The following is a 24,546-nucleotide window of genomic DNA, read 5'->3' as shown; positions in this document are numbered from 1 at the left end:
CAATTCTTAAATCAATTCAAGATCCATCTTTTACTCTTAGCGACAACCCTCACCAATGCCAGTGAATCTCAATCTGTTCTAACGCCATGAGCGATAGACAACCCACCGAACAGTTGACTATGAAAATATGAAAACGCTTACCTGTGTGTATCCTGCGGTGGGCTTTTAGATGTGAACTCTTGGTGTAGACTTTGTTGCAGCCATCGTAATCGCACATGTGCACGCGCCTTCTTTTCATTTCCGGAGAGTCAGGGTCAATTTGAATGTCCACATCCATATTCATACTGAGAACAAGATGAGACGTGTTGGTGATTAGGGTGTGGTGATATTTTATACCCAGATCTATCTGATAATCCAATGATTAAGAGAGCACTTAAGCATGTGGAGACAAGTGCAAACATTTGGCATCATCTTCATGAAAAAGACACATTAATCCATCTAACGTCCTTGGGATTACAGCGATCAAATTAGACATGTGATGCAATCAAAAATGTCTTGCGCCACTCCTCTCACTGTGGCTCAATGTTAAATTATCACCTTATTAACGGTGCACTCAGTAATTTTGTTTGTTTCGCAAATGTAATAATTTCAGTTTACGATGATTTTGTAGACGTGCTATTCGCAGTCAGCCATGATTAATTTATTTCTTGAATGAAAGTGTTCAATAATAGGTGGGTTTACATTTTGGTCTGTGATGTATGACAGGTTTGAAGTACAAAGGTGTACATCAGGTCACTCCAGTCCCTATGCTTTGTACCCCTGGTGCACCAATCCTAAATGGCCACCTGGGAGGGCTAAAGAGCAAGACTGTACATGAAGCCTGTAATCTAAATTCCATCCAGCTGGACAGCTTCCAGTTTATTGAAGATCTCTCCCCTTATCCCTTCCCACTCCAATCCCCCTGCCATGTTTCATTCTGCCTCTCTCTCCCCTCCTTTCCTTCCTTCCCCTCTCTCTCTCTCTCTCCCAGCCTCTTCCTCTCCTCTCCCTGCCTTCAAACCAGTCCACTCCTTTCTCCTCTTTCACCAAACTAATTTCCATCTAATTCTCTCCTGCCCTGCAACCATTTGACCACATGTCCAAACAATTATACACGCTGGCAAAAGACCCACTGTGCTCTTGTATGCCCCCTTACCCCATCACTTCAGTCTCTCCTTATTTGCATTTTACTCTCTCTTTCAAAATGTTTAAAAAGTGTGACGACATTGCAAGTTATGTAACATTGTTTACACTCAGTTTGGAGAGAACCCTGCCCAGCAACACACACTCACACACACGCAGCAGAAGAGTATGCATCCAGCATGTAATCAACGCAAAGAAGAGCCACGGGCCTCCAGTGTGTTTGAGGTTATATAATAGTCCAGAGAAGTGGTGCAGTGATGCCATTTGATTAGGATGACAGATATTCTACCACACACATACATACGCATCTATATACACACACACACCAATGCATACATAGATACATATATACATACAGACACCAATGCATACATAGATACATATATACTGTTGATATTTTTTCTCACCTGCCATCTATCCCTTGTGTGATAAAAGAGGCTGATCCAGACTCCGTGCCACTTTCTGCATCACTGTCACTCTGAAACTCGACTGGAGAGGCTGAGCATGGCTTGATACGCACTGGAAATACACAAATAGACAGATGTGAATAAAAGAATCAGCATGGTTCATTTAAAAACCTCAGCACAACAGAATGCACAACAGTTTAAGTTTGGAATCGCTAATGGGGTATTTACACTTGGTCACTTTATGCATTTTTGTTGATTGGATAGCTATCCGATCATGAAAAGAACCAAGAAAGGCCACATACACACATAAAATTTACTCCTCCTAAATAAAACTACTTTAGCATATGGAAATTTGGGAGCGAGTAATCATGAATGAGACACATGCATTGCATTTGTATATCGTGCTGAAATAGTTTGAGACACATTTATGTGGCAAAACGTAAATGGAATGTGCATAACGAATCTGATTGATCAAGAAGCATGAAATGACTAAGCTTAAAAGACAATTATGTTTTTAAAGAAACGGATGCTTCTGTTGACCAAGGTAGAATTTTAAAGTCAAGAACAGTAATACTGGAAATTATTTTTACCATTTAGAGCTATTGATTTTAACACGTCAATTTGATGCAAGTAAAAAAAAAAAAAAAAAACATAAATAAAAATAGCACAAGCGACACTAGCGCCATGGAACTGAATTGCAAAAATAAACAATCAGCTTTCTGAATATGCCCATCGTCTGCAGTTGTTCAGTCAGATGGTCCTGCCCCCAACTCATGCCAATGGTTGAGCAACATTGTTGGGGTGGGTCTAAGCGGGTCTTTCAAAACAAACAGGAATGCAAACTTGGTAAATAAAACTATCAATTTCTTTCAAAGACAAACAAATTTCAGCAAGATTCCAAACTTTTCAATGGTGTATTGGTCTGTTCACATGCTCAGATCATTTCAAAAAATCCCGTTGAAATGAGGTGTACACTGGGGCCCATTTCTCAAACAAGCTACTAAATCAAAGAGGCTCATTGACTCCTTCCAGGAACTAATATGTTTCAGATCGTTGTCTTAAATTTGTGAGAAGTCATCTTTGTGGTTTTTGGCAACCACACCATTCTCGAATAGAGTCCTTAAGACAATGGAAAAGAGAAGACACATTAAATATGGGAATATTGTGCCTTAAATTCAGACTCAATATTGACACAGGGTGTGGACATTTGAAAACTGGGCCAATTTCTCTTGATGTGACCTTTAACCCCCCCCAAACAGAGGAGATGAATTGGAGACGCTCCAGAGTATTCAAAGATTATCTTCTAAATGAAAGGGGGAGGGGTGCAGCCCATTCATTCATTAATTGTCTCCTTCCTCCAACTCCCCACATCACTCAACGGCAAAGAAACCCATATACGGAACTTCTCCATGTATGTAGTTGGTATACAGTAATAAAACAAGTTGGTATGGGTTTGTTCAAAATAAAATGGGTCCTCCACCTCTACATTTTTCCCATATATTAAGTCCAAAAAAAACTGATCTACTTTACAATCTCCTTAAAGATGGTCTCCACCCAAATAACATAATTCACCAAACTGATCCTCACATTTGGTCCATTTGGGTTTAACTGCACTTAATTCATGATTTAAAACCCAAAAGAAACAGAACTCCCCAAATTCAGACTCTGAGGTTGTATAAGTGTGTTAAACAAGTATTAGTCTTTCTTACACAGTGTTATTTAGGTGGGATTCTCCCATTAAAAAACATTCAGCAAATTGTATTCAGCATTTTATTGTTTTAATGTTCTTATTATGGTCCAAGGCCTGAACGGGGTCTTTAGGAAAGTTAAAAGTGTGAGATTAAAAGGGCAATGGTGGAAAAGACCAAGGGAAAATCTTTCAATGAGTGAAACTATAAGACCAATTTATTAAGCAATTCTATTTAATAACATCTTTTTGATTAAAGCCTGTAAGATTTGCTTCATTATCTCCTTTAGCTAGTTTCGCCACTCCCTACAATCATCTTTTGTGTCTTTCTGTGTGTGCCCACATGTGTGGGAAGAAGCATCTGTACACTGATAACTGAACAACACTGACATTAAACTGTAAGAGGGTGAGACCAAGGGTGTGACCGCCTAAAGGAAACAAATTAAATAAATAAAGGAGGACAGATGATCAGCACTGCCATGTGTCATATTACACACAAAAGATAGCAGCTCTGTTCCAGAACCTAGTGAGCTGCCTCGCTGCATACTACCCACATAGGCAGCTTCCTTCTAAAGCCTCGTTCACATTGTCAGCGAATCATCGCCACAAATCCACAGAAGACCCTACATTTTCAATGACAGCTGGCGATTTCCAGCGTCAGGAGCGAGAGCGACTGTTGGCGACAGACTGTGGGTGTGTCAAGAGATGCAACACAGTTGGGAAAAGTTTAACTTTATTTTGCCTGCACTTGACTCCAGTTTATCAGGATACAGATGATGTGATCTTTACCGTCTTCACTCCTATTGGTTGTCGCTCTGCATTTGCATAGAGAAGTTGTTGTTGTCATTGATTTCATTGTTCTATATAATTTGTCTGTAACCACATACATTGATATAATAAAACAAGGATGCATGGAAAACCGTGTTAGAAATTGTCAGCATTCTGAGTAAGTTTGATTTATAAATTGATAATCGTTTATCTTGTTAATGATAAGATGCACTACTGCAGTTTAAATAAAAACACTCTCCACTGCTGACTGTTCATTTTCAGAGGCAATTATTCTTTGTAAAATAAGAATGATATCTTAGTTTAACTAGCAATGTATCTCATCTGCGATCAGATCAGTTATGCAGCCGACCAATAATGTTAGAGCGACAGCAGTAGGAACGCCCACTAGCAACAAATACAAAGGGTGTTTCTCAATGTGCATTCTTGTGTGTTCTAATGTTCTCATGGACTCGTTTGACATCATCCACTGCCAAAGTAAAATTTTTACCTCAAGATTTTCCTGCTGTAAGCTCGCGAAAATCTGATGGCTCGAGAGAGTCGTCATTCTCCATCAACATTTGTTGTTTTGTTGGGCATGATTTTAATAAAGTAAAAAACACATGGAGGAAACAAGTGTTTACAGTCTTTATCCTTTTAATGTGTCACTAGTCCTGCAAAACCTCACTGGTGTGATGATAATAATGCCGTCACTGGTGTGTGATAATTCCAGTAGTTCTCTCACTGGCCACCAATGTGCTGGGACGGGCAACTTCGCAATAGGAAGATTGCAGCACATCTCAAAACTTGCAATAGATGCGTTCTACATTCTCCTGTCCTTCCAAGTTCGTTCTTCCAAGGTAGCTTGGCAAGACTGGTCTTCATTAAAATGCAAGTTAGATTTTAGTTTTTTAGCATTGAGAAACACCCAGAGACTAGCGACAGCCATCAACAAAGTCGCTGCCAATGTGAATGGGGTTAAAGGCAGCATCCTAACCTTCATGGAACATCGTAAGTGACTGATTTGGAACACTCTACATAGACAGCGACTCTGCACGACACAAAAATAGTGCTTGCACACATTACTCGACTTAAAAATGTCAAGCGTTTAAGCATTAGCATGTTGCTAAACTAACTGCGTGGATACTCTAACAAGCCTACTAATACATAGCAAACACAAATATTGGGCAAAATAATCTAATTTATTTACACTGAACAATTTTTAACAATACTTCAGTTTTGAATGAAGTATATGTTAATTTGTTATATAATAATAAGTAATAGTCTAAAAAAATTCTTGCTTTGTCAGCCTATGATGCCTTAAATTCTGTGAGCAGCTCAATAAGTTGAACTAAACAAATGTATAAAACACAACTACAAAAACTTTTCATCTTTTGGGCAGAATGTGTCACTTTACTGAAGTAGGTTTATTTGAGCCTTGAGCTCGATTTCAAAACCTGTGATCCCTACGAAGGCAGCATTTTAAGCCATTTGAGGCACACACCCGACACAAAGACTGTGCCAAAAGGTAGGTACCTGTGAAAAGATCAGTGAACAAATAAGAACAAAGATAGCAGACAAAGCGAGAAAACGTTTTATAATATATTCGATTCTGAAAAGTACCGAAAAAAAAAAAAGCTTAAAATAATGAAAAGCTGGCTATTTGTCTCAATGTGTGTGTGCTATGTACATTTACGCTTATTACACCCTGTCTACATGCAACGGCTTGAGGCTGTCCACACTGGACACGTCGATGGCAACATTCTAAACCATTTATTTGTGTTGTTGGCAGTAGTAGCGCCAGCGCGTGCTGCGCATAATGGAACGGGACACCCGTTTACTGTCGGCGCGACGGACGCATCGCAACGGACGCTTTCAGTGTAGACAGCATCACTGATTATAGTGGGGTTCTATTGCCTTTGACACGATGCTTCGCCCACGTCCGGTGTAGACAGGGTGTTAGACTATCGCACCATTACTCTCATGTCACCTGTACTGAAATCAATTGTAAGTCAAGTCTTCCGTGTGGTTTGCACGAGGAGCACTAATTGAATGGCACATAGAGTTGCTGCCTATGAAGAGCATTCCAAATCAGTCACTTAGGAGGATCCATTTCACAGTCCCTACAGGAATTTATGCAAACTCAGTCCTTGCATTATTATTATTCACATATTATTTGCGGTAGCTTTTAATTTTGTATAATTTCCGCAAGTTTTCGCATAAACTGAATCGGATTTAATCCGATCGCTTTTCTCCATATTGACAGTGGCAAAACAAGAGCTCAAAAAGCTTGAAGCTGTCGATACATATCAAACTGCACAGCCGCACTATTGTATCATCTCCACAGTAACAGAGTAAGCATCTCCTCCTCATATCCTCTTCTGCGTCACTGAGTGTCATTAACCCTGCGTGTATAAACCCGCAACGATCAAGAACATTTGTCATTACACAAATGTTAAAGTGAAACCGGAACGTTTTGCTTTCACTATTGAAAACCTTGTCTAAACTTTTAAACAGTGCGTATACATCAAAGCTAACATTTAATCTTTACGCGCTCTTCAAGAGTTGCTCTAAATGGTCCAAGGTGTGGGTTAATGAAGGCCTCAGTTCAATTGGAGTGCTCACATAATGCATTGTTGCACCAGAAAATGAGACTCAACATTTATGAGATGTGTTTATGATTGGCATTTCTATATTCGCATAAAAATACCTTATTTGAATAGTACAATGTGTTTGGAATTTAAAATGCTCAATAAACTGCAGTTCTCTCAGATAATCCAGGTTAAATCAAATAATTGCAATGATGTAATAATCGAGACAGGTTAGGCTAATTCCTCATTTGTGTTTTTAGTTTACAGTTTCTACTATTTTAACCTTACCAAAGTTTACTTGCACTGTCTGAGACAGAAAATGTTAATACAGAAGTAATTAAGGGTCTTCCATTGAATTCATATTAGCCATATCACAGGTTTCACCTTTTTAAATGTATTGTATTTATAATTTTTTGCTTGCTAACTGCATATTCCATCATTGACTCTAATTACACAAGTATACTATGATTATTTGTGAATTTTCAACAACAACAAAAATAACACCAAAAAACTATGCAAACAATGTCGCAATTTTTGAGCAAAGCCTTAGCAAATTCAGCCAAATTGTGCCACAATAATCAGGAATATGTGCAGCGAAATCCTGGTGGGACTGATTTCAGTTGCGATGCTTCCTCAGAAGGCAGGAGGCAGAGAGGGTAGGGTCTACCCTTCAGAAGGGGTAGACAGACCCTTTATCCTGAAACTATTATGTAGATTTATGTGGTTGTGGAACTATAGCTCTTTCAGTTGGAAGGTCAGAGCACAACCGGCTGCTACCTGACACCAGTGCAATGTGTACTGTACTAAATTAAAGAACCGCATGAGACAGCTTCTCACCTGTTCCATCCGACCGCCCGTCGCTCCCAATGAGAGGCACGGTGATGGCTGTGGTGGCCAGTCCGTCTGTGGGTACAGTCGTGTAGACCACCGGTAAAGACTGGACCACCACAGGGATGGTCTGCAGCTGCCCAACTTTACTGGGCATGCTCACGGAGGGTATGGTGTGGATGACGTGCAGGATCTGTTGACCTCCAACCCCTGTGGATGCCAGGATGGAGCCCGGTGACAGCACAGTGGGAATGATGTTCTGGGGTGGCGGGTTTAAGGAGGTCGAGGTTGCCGTGGCGACTGGAAGGGAAGGGCGGGGCTTGTTGAGGGACAGGTCCACAGGTTCCGTCTGGTCGGCATCGGCTGGTTGGGTGCTGATGTCACAGAGTGGAGGTGGCGAGGATTTGATTTTGAAGTCTGTAGGTTCGGGACAATCATCTAACGGCTCCTCTTTCTGTAGAGATGGATAGAATAGAGTTGTCACGATAACAAAATTCCAATAGTGAATACCAATTTTAATTCAACAGAATAAATTATATTACATTTAAGAAAAGTTAAATATTAAAATATTAACGGAAATTAAAGCCAAGTATTTCTCAATTACAAAAATATGGCTTCAAGTTTTTCCCAAGTAAGTATTCAAGTAAACAGTAAGTAATAAAGTACAAAGAAAGAAATTAAGAGCAGTGAGTTTTTTTTTCATTTTCTAGTCAATATTATTGTTCGATTAATATTAATAACATAACCAGCGGAAAGTCTATAAGGCTGCATTTACACTGCAAATTGTTCCAAATTCTTAAGAATTTCTTTCTTCAGTGGAACACAAAAGATGATGTTAGACAGGTTACAGCCTCAGTCACCATTCACTTTCATGGTATGGAAAAAAAGATGCAATTAAAGTGAATGGTGACTAGAGCTATCCTTCTGCATTCCACACATAAAAGAAAGTCATACAGGTTTGGAACAACATGAAGATGAGTAGATGGTGACAATTTTCATTTTTTGGGTGAGCTATCCATATAAGGAGTGGAGAGAGGTGATCAGCAGATGATTATGCAGCTCTAGTACGGAGCACTCTACTCAAATGTACAGCAGCTCCACAAACACAGGAACAATGGCTGGCTGGATTGGGCCTCCGAGCTGCAGAGGAGAAGGCCTGACCCTGGCATGGGTCCAGCTCAACACAGCCAAGACCAGACACACACATTTATACACACACACAAAGCACTAGTCTAATCTGTCTGTGTGTGTGTGTGTGTGTGTGTGTGTGTGTGTGTGTGTGTGTGTGTGTTTGTGTGTGTACAACCTTCACCCATAACCAACCTTAAGGTCTGTGCATTGGATCAGTAATACAGACTGGGTTTTGTATGTGTTTAACTTAGGTGAAAGCAAAAAAACACTTTGAGTGGTGCATGCCCGGTGAATGGGAGACCACAGCAAACATTATTTTTGTTTAACCACCAACAGCAAAAGATAAAATCCACTTTTCCATTTCCACAACTTTTCACAAGAGGAATAAACCAAGAGCGGTGGATTGCGACAGTCAAAAGAGAAAAGATGCCAAAATTACTGTAACTTCCTCATCACCTGTATCAGAAACCTCATCGCAGCTGTGGTAGCTAGTATTTTTAAACTATGGTAATCCCATGGTATTATAACACAAAGCATGTTATGAATTTATACACATAAATATAGAAAATATTAAAAAAAAATTGCTAAATTTACACTGCTACAAAAGGTAGAAACGTATCATCTCAGTTTGTGAAAAGGTAGATTTTTTTAATGTTTTGCACAAGAGCTCCACGTTTTTTTTTTTTAAAACGCTGTCAATTTAAAAGAACTTCAACCATTAAACACGTCTTGAGCGGAGACACCAGCACTCGTTTCCATTCGTTGCGCAGTTCGCTTTTTTTTTTTACGGAAGAACATATTAGAACACACAATGGGTCTAATGGCCCATTAGGCGTTTTGAATGTTTGTAGCATATTTCTAAGCGGTTCTAGGTGGCTGTTTACTGACCAAAGTCTAAAGATTTCAGTCCAAAGTCTCTATGATCTTCTGGTCTCTAGGTATGGCTCGGGTCCCTCCTTCAATGCAAGGCAAAAATTGTATGTCCAATTGCTTAGAAAAGTAATAGCACACCTCTTATCAACAAACCACAAAATTTGGGGGGCCTGGGTAGCTCAGTAAGCAAAGACGCTGACTACCACACATGGAATCGCAAGTTCGAATCCAGGGCCTGCTGAGTGACTCAAGTCAGGCTTCCCAAGCAACCAATTGGCTAGGGTGGGTAGAGTCACGTTGGGTTAACCTCCTCGTGGTCGCTATAATGTGATTTTCGCTCTTGGTGGGGCGCGTGGTGAGTTGTGCGTGGATGCCACGGAGAATACCATAAGCCTCCATATGCACTAGGTCTCCGCGGTAATGCGCTCAATAAGCCACGTGATAAGATGCGCGGATTGACTGTCTCAGACACGGAGGCAACAGAGATTCGTTCTCTGCCACCCGGATTGAGGCGAGTCACTACGCCACCATGAGGACCTAGAGTGCATTGGGAATTGGGCATGCCAAATTGGGGAGAAAAGGGGAGAATTCGTTTTTTTTTAAATTGAGGTATCATTCATGTCCGTAGCACAAACACTGCTGGACAAGTTAAAAAGTTAAAGTAACTTGATGTTGACTGCTCAGCTGGGTCCCAGCTTCCTCCTTTCCTGACCGAACACGGGTCGTTTACAAACATATTTCAAATCAACAATAAAATCTGACAATACTGGTCATATATTCATATCATAAATTGTGATTATTTACATAATATTATGATAAAAAGTGCAATTTTCCTGGCTTGAATAGCTAATAAGCATGTGCGTTCTAGAGTTGATTGACAGGTTATGTCTGTATCTAAAAGGTGATTGGCTCTTTTAACTGTAAAGCGGGTCTTCCTTTCTACATCCGTTGACCGTTGGGCACTCAGAGCTCCTTGGTTGAGTGTTCCGATTTCTCCAATTCATTTTAATAGAAGTTGCCCATCTCTGCTAAATAATCTTTGATGACATTCATCAAAAACAAAAGCACAGTAAATTCTCATGAAGTCAAACCACTAAAAAGTCCAGACAGGTACAGACAGAGATTGTATAGCAGAGCTGTGTATCTAGAGGTGTTAGGAGCAAAATAGTGAGTGAAAACGAGAATGAGTGGGCCGGGGTGGGAGCGAAACACAGAAAGAAGGCCTCTGGTTGCCATGGAAACTGGGAGGTATCTCAGCTGACTCATTTTTCCCTCTCTCTCTCTCTCTCTCTCTCTCTCTCCACCCACCTCACGCTTTCTCTCCCAATTCTCCACCCTGCCACCTCACTCTCTCTGCATCCCCGCCCTTCATTTGCTCCACCTTTCTCGTCCTCGAATTGTTTTCCTATTGATCTAACCTAAAGATATCCCAAAAAATGTTGCATTGGAGTCTGGAAAACAACATCGATAAGTGACCCAATTATCACTAATGTGCAGTATAGGTTGTTAATTGAGTGTGTTCAATCTCTTTTAGCAGTTGTAGGAAACAGTCTTGCTTGTGGCAGTGAGTGAATGTTGAGATAAGGACCAGGCTTGTGGCTGCCATTATGAAAACCAATTCTATAGATTTTGTGTTGAGGATGTGTGATCTTTCATGACTATGATAATATTGGCTATGCATATGGCCTATGTTAACTAGATGCAAACAAAACGTAACAAATGACAAGAACGACATATGCATATCTTGAATTCACATCTTTTAATAAAATTAAGAGTTGTTTTGAAGGGATAAGCTACAGTTAACAGGTGATTATCGCAAATTAAAGGCCAAAAGGGCATGAAGGACCCTGGCACAAAATAAATAAATGGACATTTAATGTTTTTGCAAGAGTTCTTTCTGGCTTTTCCAATGTGTGTAAGTGTTGTGCGTTTATGTTTTGACTTCAAAAGCAGAGAATAACCAGATGATTTCAAATCTCACGTAAATGCGGTTTTCTTGCATTCTCAGATTTTTGGTAGTTATCAGCATATGGTTAACAGCATTATGTAAATGCACTCAGTGTCTTGGTTCCTGTAAAGGATAACCAAGTTATCTTGCTTTGAATTTTGTTTTTTTTTGCTTTTTGAAAAACAAACAGACAACTATCCAGAAGTCTGCTTAAGACTCGGATGTAAGAGCTTCGAGGTCTCAGAAACGATGAGAGAAGAGGAAGTGCTCATGGTAAAGTTTGGCAGCATGGAACCACCGAACCCTGTTTCTCAGTGTAGAAATGCAAAAAAATTGAGAGAGATACAAGAGAGTGAGAGAGAGCTTGGGTAACATCGGAACTCTTATGCGAGTTTTTGGTGGAAAAAAATTATCTTTGGTCTAATTTTGTTAGGAATGATGGATTGATGACGGCATGACTCTCCACTGACCTTTCCAATGGCCATTAACAGGGAAATTGGACATTAATAATATTCACAAGGGGTTTCATCAAGTTTACATTCTATCACCCACTAAACTGATGAAAAATCTTTGTTGCAAATTAGATTATTAATCAATTACAAAAGACAACAAAACAAAGGCTAGAAAACAACTAGCCTATTTGCGCTGATAGTTTCCAGTCTCGGAAAAGGACAGTTTTAGACATTCATGGCAGTATCACAACAAATTATTTTACAATTCACAAAAGGCAGAAAAAGAGAGGGTGTCAACTCTAGAATGAAAAAGTTAGAAGTTCAAAGATAAGATGATGACGATGCTGCAGTATGCAAAGCTAAACTTGATAGTTTCATTAGGGTGTAAATGTAAAACACTTGCACCATTAAATAGTCAGTAATTTTGCCTTTTTGCTTTTCTAATTATGTTGTAAATTAATGTTGGTATAGAAGAATTTTAGACTGATTATAACTCTTTCAGCTCTTTTCATTTTGTCTCTTTTCAGGTACGGATGTTTGCTAATTTGGTTTATTGGTGGATTTCTCTTCAAAGTTATGGGTAGTGTAGTTCTGCACTGGGAATTCAGATATTAAATGATTTTTATAAAAATTGAAATCTTGGGGCTACTACAGAAGGACATCATCTAAATCTTAAAGCTCTTGAAAGATTTATATGTTACCGTTAAAAATCAAATGCCTATGATGCAAACATTTGTGAGATATTTACTTCCGGAACCCTACTGCTTCCATCTATTGGCTGTATGGGTTTTATGCTTAATTAACTCACAAGCAAGAGAGTTACTGAATGCTAGTCGGCTTCAGCCACCGTTCTTATCCCACTGCAGGTCTGGGCTGTTGTTTGTGACTTGTACAGGCCATGTCTGCAGGGTGTGGCATGAAGGCAGAGATATGGATGATAAAATATAGGGGAGAAGCAAGATGCTAATATCATCCCCAACTACTGTTGTTTGAGAGGGCCCTGCCTAGCATTTGAGAGGGCGTGTCACGTAATCTCTATTATAAACAAGTCGCCAACAAACTGCCCGTGAATATGATGGGTTACAATGTCACGCTGTCTTTAATGACCAACTTGATAAACAAACATTGGTGTGTTTGAGCGCAGAGCTCTGGAATACCTGGCACCAGCAGCAAGCCCCTAACTTCCTTTTCACAACCGCCTGGCGTACTGGATTACGCAGGTGAAATCAACAGCAGAACTTAAATGGCAGTCAGGCGCTGGTACACTGAGGTACTTTTTCAAAAGCAAGGATAGAAAAAAAAACAAACAAAAAAAACAGTAGACCTCAATGAAGAACTGCTTTAGACTTTTTAACCAGTGTTTGAATAATTCAGCAACTAGTTCTTCCTCAGAAGCACACATTGTAGCAGCCAGGTAACTTGCAAATTTGACTTTGTTTCCAGATAAATAAACACCTATTTATGACTTTGTCCAGAATTATTATAGAAAAGTTTACCAAGCACTTTTTTTTTTGGAGGTAATGAACTACATACCCCATGAAGCATTGCACATGACATAATCAAATCAAAAACATAGTTGTTGATTAGAAGTATAAAAACAATTTTTTAAAGCTTTTTGCAAAATATTTAGATATATACATATACAAGTAGCTTGAGTTTGTAGGGAGGCCAACTTAAACATCACTACCAAGCTCTTTTGCCGCAAATTGCGTTTCAACGGTAGAGACTTCTTTAATTGGTGGATCTCTCTTCAGGATTATGGATAGTGCAGTCCTTCAACTGCTTAAGACTTTTTTTCCAATAGACCATTTTAAGAATTTTTGACCAGAATAACAGTGGCGAAGCTTTTCACAAATAAACAGTATTTGTGAGTCGAGTCTTTATGAAGCTCTGGCTGGGTAAAAGCGCATTAGACGGAGACAAGGCTGTGATTGTGTGTGCGTCAGAAGAGGATAAAAGGGTGTGTAGCACATTTTGTGCAAGAATGCCCCTGATAGCTCAACAGTGGGTGTGTTCTTGTGTGTATACACATGTGCATTGAGCATGTGAACGTATGGTGTGTGTGTGTGTGTGTGTGTGTGTACAAATGTGAGTTTGTGTGCATGCGTGTGTGACTGTAACCCTGCAGGTATGTGGTGTTGAGTGTGTTTTATGGTTTAAGGAGTGTATTGTGAGGGAGTGGGAGGGTTGTGAGGGGGTGGGGTATTGTGAATGTGTGTAAGAATGTGTGTGTGTGTGTGTGTGTGTGTTCAGGTGGACGGGTGTTGGGTGGCTACATCACAGTCGTTCCAACTCCCGCCAGAGCCTCGTTGCCATGACTACAGCAGAACGGAAGCCTCCCTCGATATATCCTATTAGGGCCTTGGCGAGATTTGGAAGGAAAGATACAGAAGGACAGAAAAAGAAAGGTACAGACAGAGATGAACACAAAGTGGGGGGTAAGAGCACTAGTGCAGTACATATATTATCTCCTTATTAGGTAGAACTTTGGTCTGCAAGATGGCATCACAGCTACTTATTCCACTCCTGCGGAGGGAACTGTCTGTAAACGATGCTTCCATTTCCTAATGCTTGTATAATTAGTGATGAAAAAAAAAAAAAAAGGTTTTCCAAGCAATGATTCTTTATGTTAAAAATGGCCAGTGAATCTCTTAAATCTTGAGAAATGTAGCTTGCCAAGTAGACAAGTGTAGCTGTCTACAAAAAATGGATTTAGCCTTTTTCATGTCTCTGTCTCAGAGGGTACGCCCATGTGCTGCTCACATATCGTCTGGTGCATATTGTATACAAAAATGGCAAAATATTTAAAAAAACTGCAAGCTCCACTTAGTTTTTGTTGGTCCGCCGAGAAACAAAGTCAAATTTTCAAGGTACCAGGCTGTATCAATGCACTTTTTCAGGAAGAACTAGTTGCTGAATTGGACAATGTTTGCGAGGTTCATAGCAGTGATTAAACGTTGCATAAAAAAGCGTCTGAATTGGACAATGATTACGAGGTTCATAGTACCAATTAAATGTCACATAAAAAAAAAAAAGAAGAGAACTGTGGTTGGTTGCTTATTATGTCACTCAGGTGGCATCGTCCTGTCTAAGTGGGTGGTTCTTGACCAGAATAAGCTGCAAAGCGGACCAGACCTTCTGCCAATATTCACAAGTCTGCATATCATAAATCGAAGAGACATATTGCAAAACTAATGGTAAAGCATTCACAAAATAAACATAGTAAACAAAGTAAACATTGGCCAAACCTTTGGACAAGCCCTGGCCTTATCTAGAGAGATAGATTCCCCATCTAGAGGAATCCTAGAGGAACCCTAAAACCATTGACACCATTCCCATAACACTGTGACCACACCCCTTTCCAATAATTCTGTTGTCCCCGCCTCCTCCCTTACATGTCTCCTTCCCATGAAGTTAAACTTGCAGACACACATTACACATGACCAAAGCCCACTCACCACCACACACTCCACCTCCTCTGGCTCCAGCTTGATCTGTATGGATGGCATCTCCTCAGCCGGCTCAGAGGTGGCTGCAGTGGAATTCTTCGGACTCGTCTGACACTGCGAATTAGAGAAGGAGAACATTCATGAGCTAATCATCGAGAAGTAGTCTTACCGATGGTGCAGAGAGTTAGCAGAACACTAAACTCCAGATTTACGAAATCAACAACAATTCGCTTTAAGTGACCAGAGATAAAGTCTGCAAAAAATTTGAAATTAAAAAGAACAAGACAGAAAAGTTACTTTGAGGCAAGAGAGAAAGGGAGTTAATGAACATCACCAGACTGAGGGGATGAGAGTGAGAATCTAGTTAGACTTTCTTAAGCTCGAGTTGGGGTGGGGGGCAGAGATATCAGGGAACAAAAGAGAGATGATGATGATTAGCCACAGAGTGGAAATCAAGTACAGGTCAATCAAATGTGGGTAATGTGTGAAGATGGAGGAAGAATTGAAGACAAGGTAAGACATTAAGGATGAGAAACAAAAAAAAACAGTCAAGATATCAGACCTAGACTAGACTTGATACTAAAACTAGTTACCTTTAGGAACTAATTAACAGAGATGGTGAATTCCTACTAGGTTTAAAAACAAAAGATGTAGCATATCCTGTTTCTAACGCTGACCAACTGAAGAAAGAAAGAGCGAGTGAACCAGAAGCAGGGAGTGTTAGCCAGCAATCCTGTTTCTCCTCCCTCTTTCAGCTAAGCAGAGTCACACCCAGTTCTTTAAGAACGAGTAGAGAGAGAGAGGCTAGTCTCTCAGAGTAGACCAGCAGTATTAGCGGAGAGAGAGAGAGAGAGCAATGTGGTATTGCTTAGGCATGGGGGTGGGAGTCTGGAGTCAAGAGACTGCAGCAGATTCCACAAAGAGGTGTGGCCCCCCCATAAGATGGGGTGTGGCCATACTCAATTTGCCCCCCGGTACAGACACACAAAACAAAAACACACGAACAAACATACATTCTGTACTTTAAGCTGCTAATGTTGTCTTAGAAAAACCAGTGTAACCAAATTACCAAGACTGCGGCTGGAGAAAATATAGAATATTCACAATATATTTGGCTGGCAATATAAAATTAGAACACATTGTGAACGCAATTGCAAAGATTTTGATCCACTTTTTATTCGGCCAATAAGCTTCCAAAATATAATGGTGCTTTAGTGCCGAAGATTTCTGAGTAAAGTCAAAATTACAAGAACAAAGTTGTAATATGAAATTAAAGTCATAATATTATGATTTTAAAGTCTGAATGTAATGAGAGCAAAGTCGTAGCATTATGAGAAAAAAATAAATCACAATATTACGAGAAGACTATAAATCTATCAAAAGTCTGAATTTCAGATGGAGCTCCAATTAAAACTGCAGTAGTAAGAATGGTGTTGGATTTGGCAGATTTGATTCATTTCCATTAATCTCTTCAGGTGTCCCGTTTGAAATGAATCAATTCAAAATTCTGAATAATTTTTTTTTTTCACGTCACGACTGGATCATATTGAAGAATGTCCCCAAATGCCATTTTTCAAGTATTAAAATGTAGTAAAACATGCAGGAAAAGGTTTGGTTGAAAAGATAAACACACTTTTAGCCTTTTTACAACACACAAACATCAAGATCTACACAATGATGTATATCGGTGTGAAATCACTGTGTGTGTGTGTGTTTATGTAAAAGCTCCCCCGGGAGCTTGTGCTGTGGGTAGTTCCAGGAATAAAAGAGGGTGGGGTGGGTGTGACCCCAGCCCCTGTATATCCCAGCAGGAAGTTATGGAGAGAGGAGGGGGCTCTCATTACCATGAGAGGCAATGTCAGGGATTAGAGAGAGAAGAAAGTATGAAGTAGAGTGGACAGTATAGATAGAGAATAGAGAAAGAAAAAAGAAAGAATGGGGAAGAGAGGAGAAAAAGAGAGGGAAATGAATGGGGGTGGGGAAGAGGGAACCATCACAATCTGGGTCATGGCGTTTGCTCCCAAGCCCCCGTAGCAAAGAGTCCCCGCCCCAGTGCAGCGTGGGTAGCATGGCTGTCTGGACTGCATAGCTCACCATAGGGCTGGGCGATACATCAAATACCCATGATATAATCGCGATGATTTTGCTGACGATGTAAAATTCAACTATCGTGAATAACGCAATGATTTTAATGAGTCTTTTATTTGGCCATTAAGTTTCATAGAGTGCATCAACAGACTAATTTCACGATCCTTCATGGCTGTATAATTAATCAAAATAACAACAGAATGAAGATATGATCATATGCGATAATTTAACTGGCAAAGGCTGCGATTAAAGACAGATAAACATGGTCTGTGTGCACTTCAGAATGAACCGGTGATGCGCTGATCTGTGTGCATGCGGGGGTGGCTGGGGCTCATGTTTTTAGCACAGTTCACCTCCATTGTGAAGTACTGCAGGTGCAAGCATTTGCGCAATTCCAAATATTAGATACGTTATAAAGTTATTAAACAAATCTACAAACGCGGAACAGTAAAGGAGAATTTGACAGCGGTTCACAAGGTGCGAAACTCATAACTGTCAAAAAAACATTGCACTTTCCGTTTCATAATAAAAGCTGGTGAAGGTGAAATAAACACGACTACTTGAAGTGACAAAATAAAAACCCCAGTTTAGGGTCAAGTAAATAGGACAGAAATATATGAATTTATCTTTAAAAAATATTATCCTGAAAATAATAATTCAATATTATATAATAATAATAATAATAATAATAATAATAAACTTGACTGGGTTCCACAGTAATAATTTAGTACTATGCAATAATCATCTGGTTCCAAACAATAGTAGTTTTTGCACAACTTGTTCATTCACAAAGAAAAATGTTTTAGTAAAAATATATGAAGGTAAATAAAGTTTTTATTAAGCTTCCATGTATGATTGTATGTTAAATATAAGTATAAACATGCAAATCAATGAAAATGATTACATTTTACTCTCCCTTGTGTTAATTTAGGAAAAAAACTGTGGGAAACATGCCTTCATCATTTTTAAATAGATTTTTATTTAATGCCGTTGAAATATTAATTCTACATGGCAACAATGGCTGTTTAGATGAATGATGGTTCCTCTGATTAAAAACAAAAACACACTTATTTCAGAGCAAAAACATAATTATCGAGATATACATCGAATATCGTCGATTTGCAGAAAAATGTCGAGATATAAATTCTTAAGCCATATCGCCCAACCCTAGCTCACCACATACACCCTTCTGTCCATCCCTCCTACTACAAAAAGAGTCATACTCACTGGTACTCATATTTGGAGAGTATTGGAATGCTAAGACAGCTTTTATAGTCTTATCCTAACCTAACAATCCAAACCTAACCCCAACATTACTTACAGTATTTTAAAAAGAGTTCTTCAACTTGGCTACCTACAATTCACTCAACTACTCCAATAAAAGAACAATACCAACATGGCATTATGATTTTGCTAAAAGTCTGTATTTTCTACTTAGTGGGTGATTATCACGAAACCTGTCAAGAAAATGTCTTGAGGCCTGATGTATAAATGTTTATTTTTATAAATCCCGATGTGTGCGATGCCCATTTTGTGCGTACGAAATGTCCCACGCACACATTGGAATTTATAAAAAATAAACGGCGTAAATCTGTACGCACCGTCTGCACACTCTTGACTGTGCATACACACTCTTTTACTGGTGTATTAATTGGCGACAACAATTTGACAAGTAATGAACTGAACAGACTGATTATAAACTCTGGTTTTCTTTTAATAAATCCCATTTCGAATAAAGTATGGATTTCAGCACTCGAATCAAAAATAACTTATCCAGCTAATATTAGGCTATATTATTATTTTACATAACTAATTGAAAGTGCATTCAAATATAAGCTGTTAAATAGGAAATATTGGTAATGGATGCGCTGCTTTTGGAAGACTTTCCCTCGGCATATGGATGGAAAGTATTTTTAATGACAGTGAGGATTTCTTGGCTCATCATATTTTCGATTTGCTAAGGGTATCCGCTTGGAATCATGTTCTATAATAGAAATCAAAGTTCTGGGGTAAAAGACAACATTCAAATAAAGATGATATGTGATGCGCACTTGACTCTGACTGACGTGGAATGGCCTGATCAACAGACATATTCAGTAGTTGAACAGGCCAAAAAAGGTAGTGTTTTACACTACAAAGATATTTTTCTTAATCACTATCTTTGTTTTACTAATGGAAAATTGCACAAGTTAGGTTAGGTTTACGCTTATTACACTAAAAAATAATTACCCAGTGGTGTGAGAATAAGACACTTAAAAAATATAGGCTTATAATAAGATATATTCTAGATATAATAAAATGTAAGTCTTTAATATACAATTATGTTTCTCATGTAAATTGATCTAAAGGATGTTTAGGTATTTTTATTTGTAATAAAAAAATAAAAATAAAAAAACATTAGCAGCAACGTCAGCTCACATGCAACATGAAGCTTCAGTCGGTTTTATCTACTATTTTCCAAGTTTCTCGCACAGTTGAACGCAGAAGTATTACATGTCTGGATGGCAATATGCATATGGTAATTATATGTAGATGAGGTTATGCATAGTTAAAACAAGTGTTGTAAGCGCCATATATAGATATTTCGGGAAGGAGACGTGGGTAATGAAGCACGTGCATGTAAGCCCAATCTTCTGATTTACTGGAACTTTGCGCAGGTTCTGGCGTACGTACGGTTTTATGCATATGAAAACTTTTGTACATATGCAAATCTGACTTTTGGGGGCCTGGGTAGCTCAGTGGTAAAGATGCTGGCTACCACCCCTGGAGTTCACTAGTTCGAATCCCAGGGCGTGCTGAGTGACTCCAGCCAGGTCTCCTAAGCAACCAAATTGGCCCAGTTGCTAGGGAGGGTAGAGTCACATGGGGTAACCTCCTCGTGATCGCTATAATGTGGTTCATTCTCGGTGGGGCGCGTGGCGAGTTGAGCGTGGATGCCACAGTAGGTGGCGTGAAGCCTCCACACGCGCTATGTCTCCGTGGCAACACGCTCAACAAGCCACGTAATAAGATGCGCAGGTTGACGATCTCAGACGCGGAGGCAACTGGGATTCGTCCTCCGCCACCCAGACAGAGGTGAATCACTACGTGACCACGAGGACTTAAAAGCACATTGGGAATTGGCCATTTCCAAATTGGGAGCAAAAAAAAAAAAAAAAAAAACCCTGACTTTTATGCAAAGTATTATACATGAGGCCAGTGTTGAGTGTAATTTGATTACAAAGTAATTAATGTAATCTAATTACTTTTAGGCACAAAAAGTAGTGTAATTTTACATTTTTATAATTAGATTACAGTTACTGGCTTTCAATGAAAGTAATTATTTTTAAGTACATTACTTGGGTTAAAAATATTTCTAAAAATATTATTTATATGTAATACAATTAAAATGTGAATTTACGTTCATTTGTACATGTTTTAGAAAGTAACTTAAAAGTAAAGTAATTAGTAATGTGATTACTTTTTAATGAAGTAATCAAATTAATCTGATTATAATTTCAGAGTAGTAGTTAGTTATTTTTAGGGGATTATTTTATTTTATAATTTACCCAACACTGCATGAGGCCCCATGTCCTTTTTCACTCTAAATTCCAATAAAACAAATACAAAATTAACCTGTATTTTTCATATTGAAAATGAAGCCTGAATTTAGGGCCATTTTTATTTATTTTTTACATTGTGACATTATTTTCATGACAGTTACACACATTTTAAAACCCAATTTTCATTAAAAAAAAAAAAAAAATAAAAGGTCATTATGATATTCTCATTACCACAACATGAAAGAAAAGCTAAATTATTTAAATTGTAAACTATTTAAACATCATTGTAGGTACTCCCTTTCATTTTTGCTGATTTTAACTTCAGAAATAATTGTCTAAAAAGTAAAAGTATCTTATCTTTTTTTATTATAATACAGTAAAAAAAAAAAAAAGACTGCATTACGGTAACAAAAAAACATTTGTACGTACGCGTTACAGTAATGATAATTGGTTGGTAAAATGTGCTTAGTGTCCTGAAAATAATGTCACAATACAAAACATCTTAATGGCCCTAAATGTATGCGTCATTTTCTTTATGCGAAATATAATTTTATATTTTTTTGTTTGGATTTGGGGTTAAATATGGTGGTTTTGGAAGAATCACCCTATGGTATGTGACTGTAAGGTGTTTCCTGTTGGTTTCATAATGCTTAAAGGAAAATAAAACTTACTGTGTACATTACCTTGACCTAAACCTAATTCTATGGGATTGGCAAGAAAACCAACCCTCTCAACACAGTGCCAAGAAATTTTACAAAATTGCTCTCAAATGCAGATGGTGGTCAGGACATATTTAGGAAAAAAATCAAGTTGTTCTTTCCCAATTTCACCTTAGTTTTTCCCCCAAAGCTTTACATAAAAACACCTTGTGACTTTAAATGGATAGTTCATGCAAAAATTTAAATTTGGTCACCATTTCCGCTCACTCATGTTGACAATTTTCATTTTTTTGGGTGAACTACTGTATACCTTTAAGGAAGCCACATCAAAAAATTTGTTTACAGAAACTGTCAGCCATAAAAACCCAACCCTAATGCCATGTCACGTTATATATCTCTTGGGTACTTCCAGAAAAATATCAAGGGCTTCCCAGTCCTGGTAACTCCCAGTTCTCCAAACTTGACCCTCAACTGAGGTAGAACCTTGTTATAAATCATTGCTCTTTAAGGTTTAAGATCGTTCAAAAGGTTGATGGTAGAGGACCATGAGGCTTACTGGAACCAGAAGAGGATAAACTCATAATACATGAGGCCCTGAGAAGGAAGCTGAAGGACTTCAGCTCTGAAGGGCCAAAAGTGTTCAAAGCCGCATGTTGCACAATCATGTAACCCGAGATTGGCTGTTGGCTCATGCTCCATACCACGGCTAGGCCCGACTGGAACCCCCTTGGAGGAGTGGTTGAGAGGGTGCAGCAGGGGTATATGCAGAGAGGTCAGGGAGGTGTGGGTCATTCTCTGAGCAGTGTGAGACAATTTTGCTACCAGCAGGGCCTTCCCTGTTGTTGTGTAGTTGGTTTCTCTGACCGCTGTAAGTACACAAGTAAAACCTTTGGCCAAATTCCAAAGTGCAAGAGCTGCCTCACTCATAGACCTCATCTTTTCTCTTGACGATGGAGGCAGATGGAGGTAGGAGTGAAGTATTTATGAGCAAGAACTAGGCTAGGCAACATATCGAATTTTCACTATATAATTGAGGTGATTTTGCTGGCAATATAAAATTAAGCAATATTGTGAATATCCTGATGATTTCAATGTACTTTTTATTTTGCCACTATTTCCTAAAGAGTGCATCATTCCACCAATTTCACAATCCTTCAAGGCAGGACAATTAATTAACAAGATATGGATATACAGAATCAAGATATGGGCGTTTGCGATTATTAAATCGTAAAAGGTAGTGATTTTAGTAAATGAACAGTGTCTCTGTGCACTTCATAGTGAACAGGTGACACACTGTTCTGTGTGCACGCATGTGCCTTGTGATACGCTATTTCCACAGCGATTGGTGTGTTGTTGGTTCTCACATTCGTGCAATTCCAAATTTGTAGCTGCTATACAAATGTAAAAATACAACAAGAAGGAAGAGATGACCATAATTGTAATGAAGAACATTATAAACTGTCAAATACATACTGCATTTTCAGTTTTCCACCAAAATATAGGCTCCAGGTGCAGGAAATACAACAAAAATATATTAGGACTACAGAATTCAGTTTTATAATAATAAGCGTAACGATCTTCCACAATAATAATTCAGTGTTATATAACATTGACAACTCTGTTCCAAAAAATAAGTGAGTGAAGTTTTAGTTTTTGCAAACCCTGTTCACTTATAAATGTTTAAGGAAATGTATACGCAAGTAATTACTTTTATTAGGGTAGTATGTATTATTCGAATTTTCATTTCTGGGTGAACTATCCCTTTATGCAGCATAATTCAAAATCAATAGATTTCAGTCATGATTTATTTAATCCAAGAGTGAAAGTGTCAAATAACAGGGTGCTTACTGAGATTAAGAGAGTAGTTTCAGATGGTCATGTGATCCTAACATGGCAGCCCCCATGAGGGGACCCTCTCCATGTAGAATAAAACAGCTTTAATAAGTCTACATCTTAGGGCTAAATGATTAATCAAAATAAAATTGAAATCGCGATATGATGTACTACGATTATCAAACCTCAAAGGCTGCGATTTAATGAAATAAATAGTCTGTACACGCTGCTCGCTGTGCTTACTGTATGTACGCATCTGTTTTCTGTAGTGTATACTCAAAGCACATGTAAGGCCAATGAGCTGAGCAGGTTAAAATTTACAGTGCTCTAGATCCAATAATTGTGCATTAGTGTAATTCCAAATATGCTTGGCCACTAAAACTGAAACATGTCATTTGTTTATAGAAAACCTCTTGGGAACTTAAGGAAAAATATCAGATGTGAAGTTTTTAGTAAAAATATATGTAAGTAAATAATGATTTTTATTAGGTTAGTATGTATTACTGTATACTGGTGCATATAAATAAATATGATTAAATATAATTCTTCCATGTGTTCATAGACAAGCCTTGATTATGTTTAACTACATTTAGATTTTGTGCATTAAACATTTTGAATCTAATGAAACAATGTTTGTACGAATTAATGGTTCCTCATAAAACAAAGATATATAAATTATTGATCGGGACGTTATTTTATCAATATATTTTTGAGGCATCGATATATCCAAATTAGCCGGCATTTAAATGAGAAGCCCAATTAGTGTACTTTCCAACTCAGTTGGCCTCTGTTTAACAGTCTAGCATAATAGCGTTGGGAGACCACAAGAGGACGATATACCATTTACTGAAGCCGGTTCCAAAAACAAGATGTATTGTTGTCAATGAAGTTGTACTAATTGAGAAAGACAAGTGTGAACATGATTCAAACATGAAATTTGTGAAATCACAAGTCCAACAGGACATGTATCAACAATATGTCCACGTTTTTGTTCTCAATGAGAAATAAAATACTTTTTTCCCAATAATGAAAAGTGAGAAACTGGTATCAAAGTCAAACAATATGTGGATATGGCACAACCACTATCTCCCAACATTGTATTCCAACGTAATATCAGTGCCACAAATCGTGTTATTTTAGATACTCACCCAACCAGACCTTGCGCAATGTG

General features: G+C 38.5%; 2 protein-coding genes across 6 annotated transcripts in view; one reads left to right on the top strand and one right to left on the bottom strand.

The window, feature by feature from the left end:
* Positions 1 to 24,546, top strand: part of LOC127429322 (protein sprouty homolog 2-like) — a 362,364-nt gene that overhangs the window by 292,590 nt on the left and 45,228 nt on the right. The gene's annotated exons all lie outside the window — the stretch shown is intronic.
* The window catches only part of LOC127429314 (Krueppel-like factor 8), a 62,056-nt gene that overhangs the window by 2,971 nt on the left and 34,539 nt on the right, over positions 1 to 24,546 (bottom strand). For 3 of the 5 annotated variants that reach the window (XM_051678272.1, XM_051678273.1, XM_051678274.1), the window contains exons 2-5: positions 15,263 to 15,367; positions 7,410 to 7,854; positions 1,530 to 1,641; positions 142 to 284 (exon numbers count right to left, since the gene is read on the bottom strand). In XM_051678272.1, coding sequence (XP_051534232.1) covers positions 142 to 284; positions 1,530 to 1,641; positions 7,410 to 7,854; positions 15,263 to 15,367 — 805 coding nt within the window. Of the gene's footprint in view, positions 1 to 141; positions 285 to 1,529; positions 1,642 to 7,409; positions 7,855 to 15,262; positions 15,392 to 15,846; positions 15,956 to 24,546 lie in introns of those variants that run through there. The other 2 variants (XM_051678276.1, XM_051678275.1) reach the window with 2 other exon arrangements.

The sequence above is a fragment of the Myxocyprinus asiaticus genome, chromosome 38 (assembly GCF_019703515.2).
Source record: "Myxocyprinus asiaticus isolate MX2 ecotype Aquarium Trade chromosome 38, UBuf_Myxa_2, whole genome shotgun sequence".
Taxonomy (NCBI): domain Eukaryota; kingdom Metazoa; phylum Chordata; class Actinopteri; order Cypriniformes; family Catostomidae; genus Myxocyprinus; species Myxocyprinus asiaticus.
Note: the sequence above shows the minus strand (reverse complement) of the source record. Positions and strands in the feature narration are given on the sequence as shown.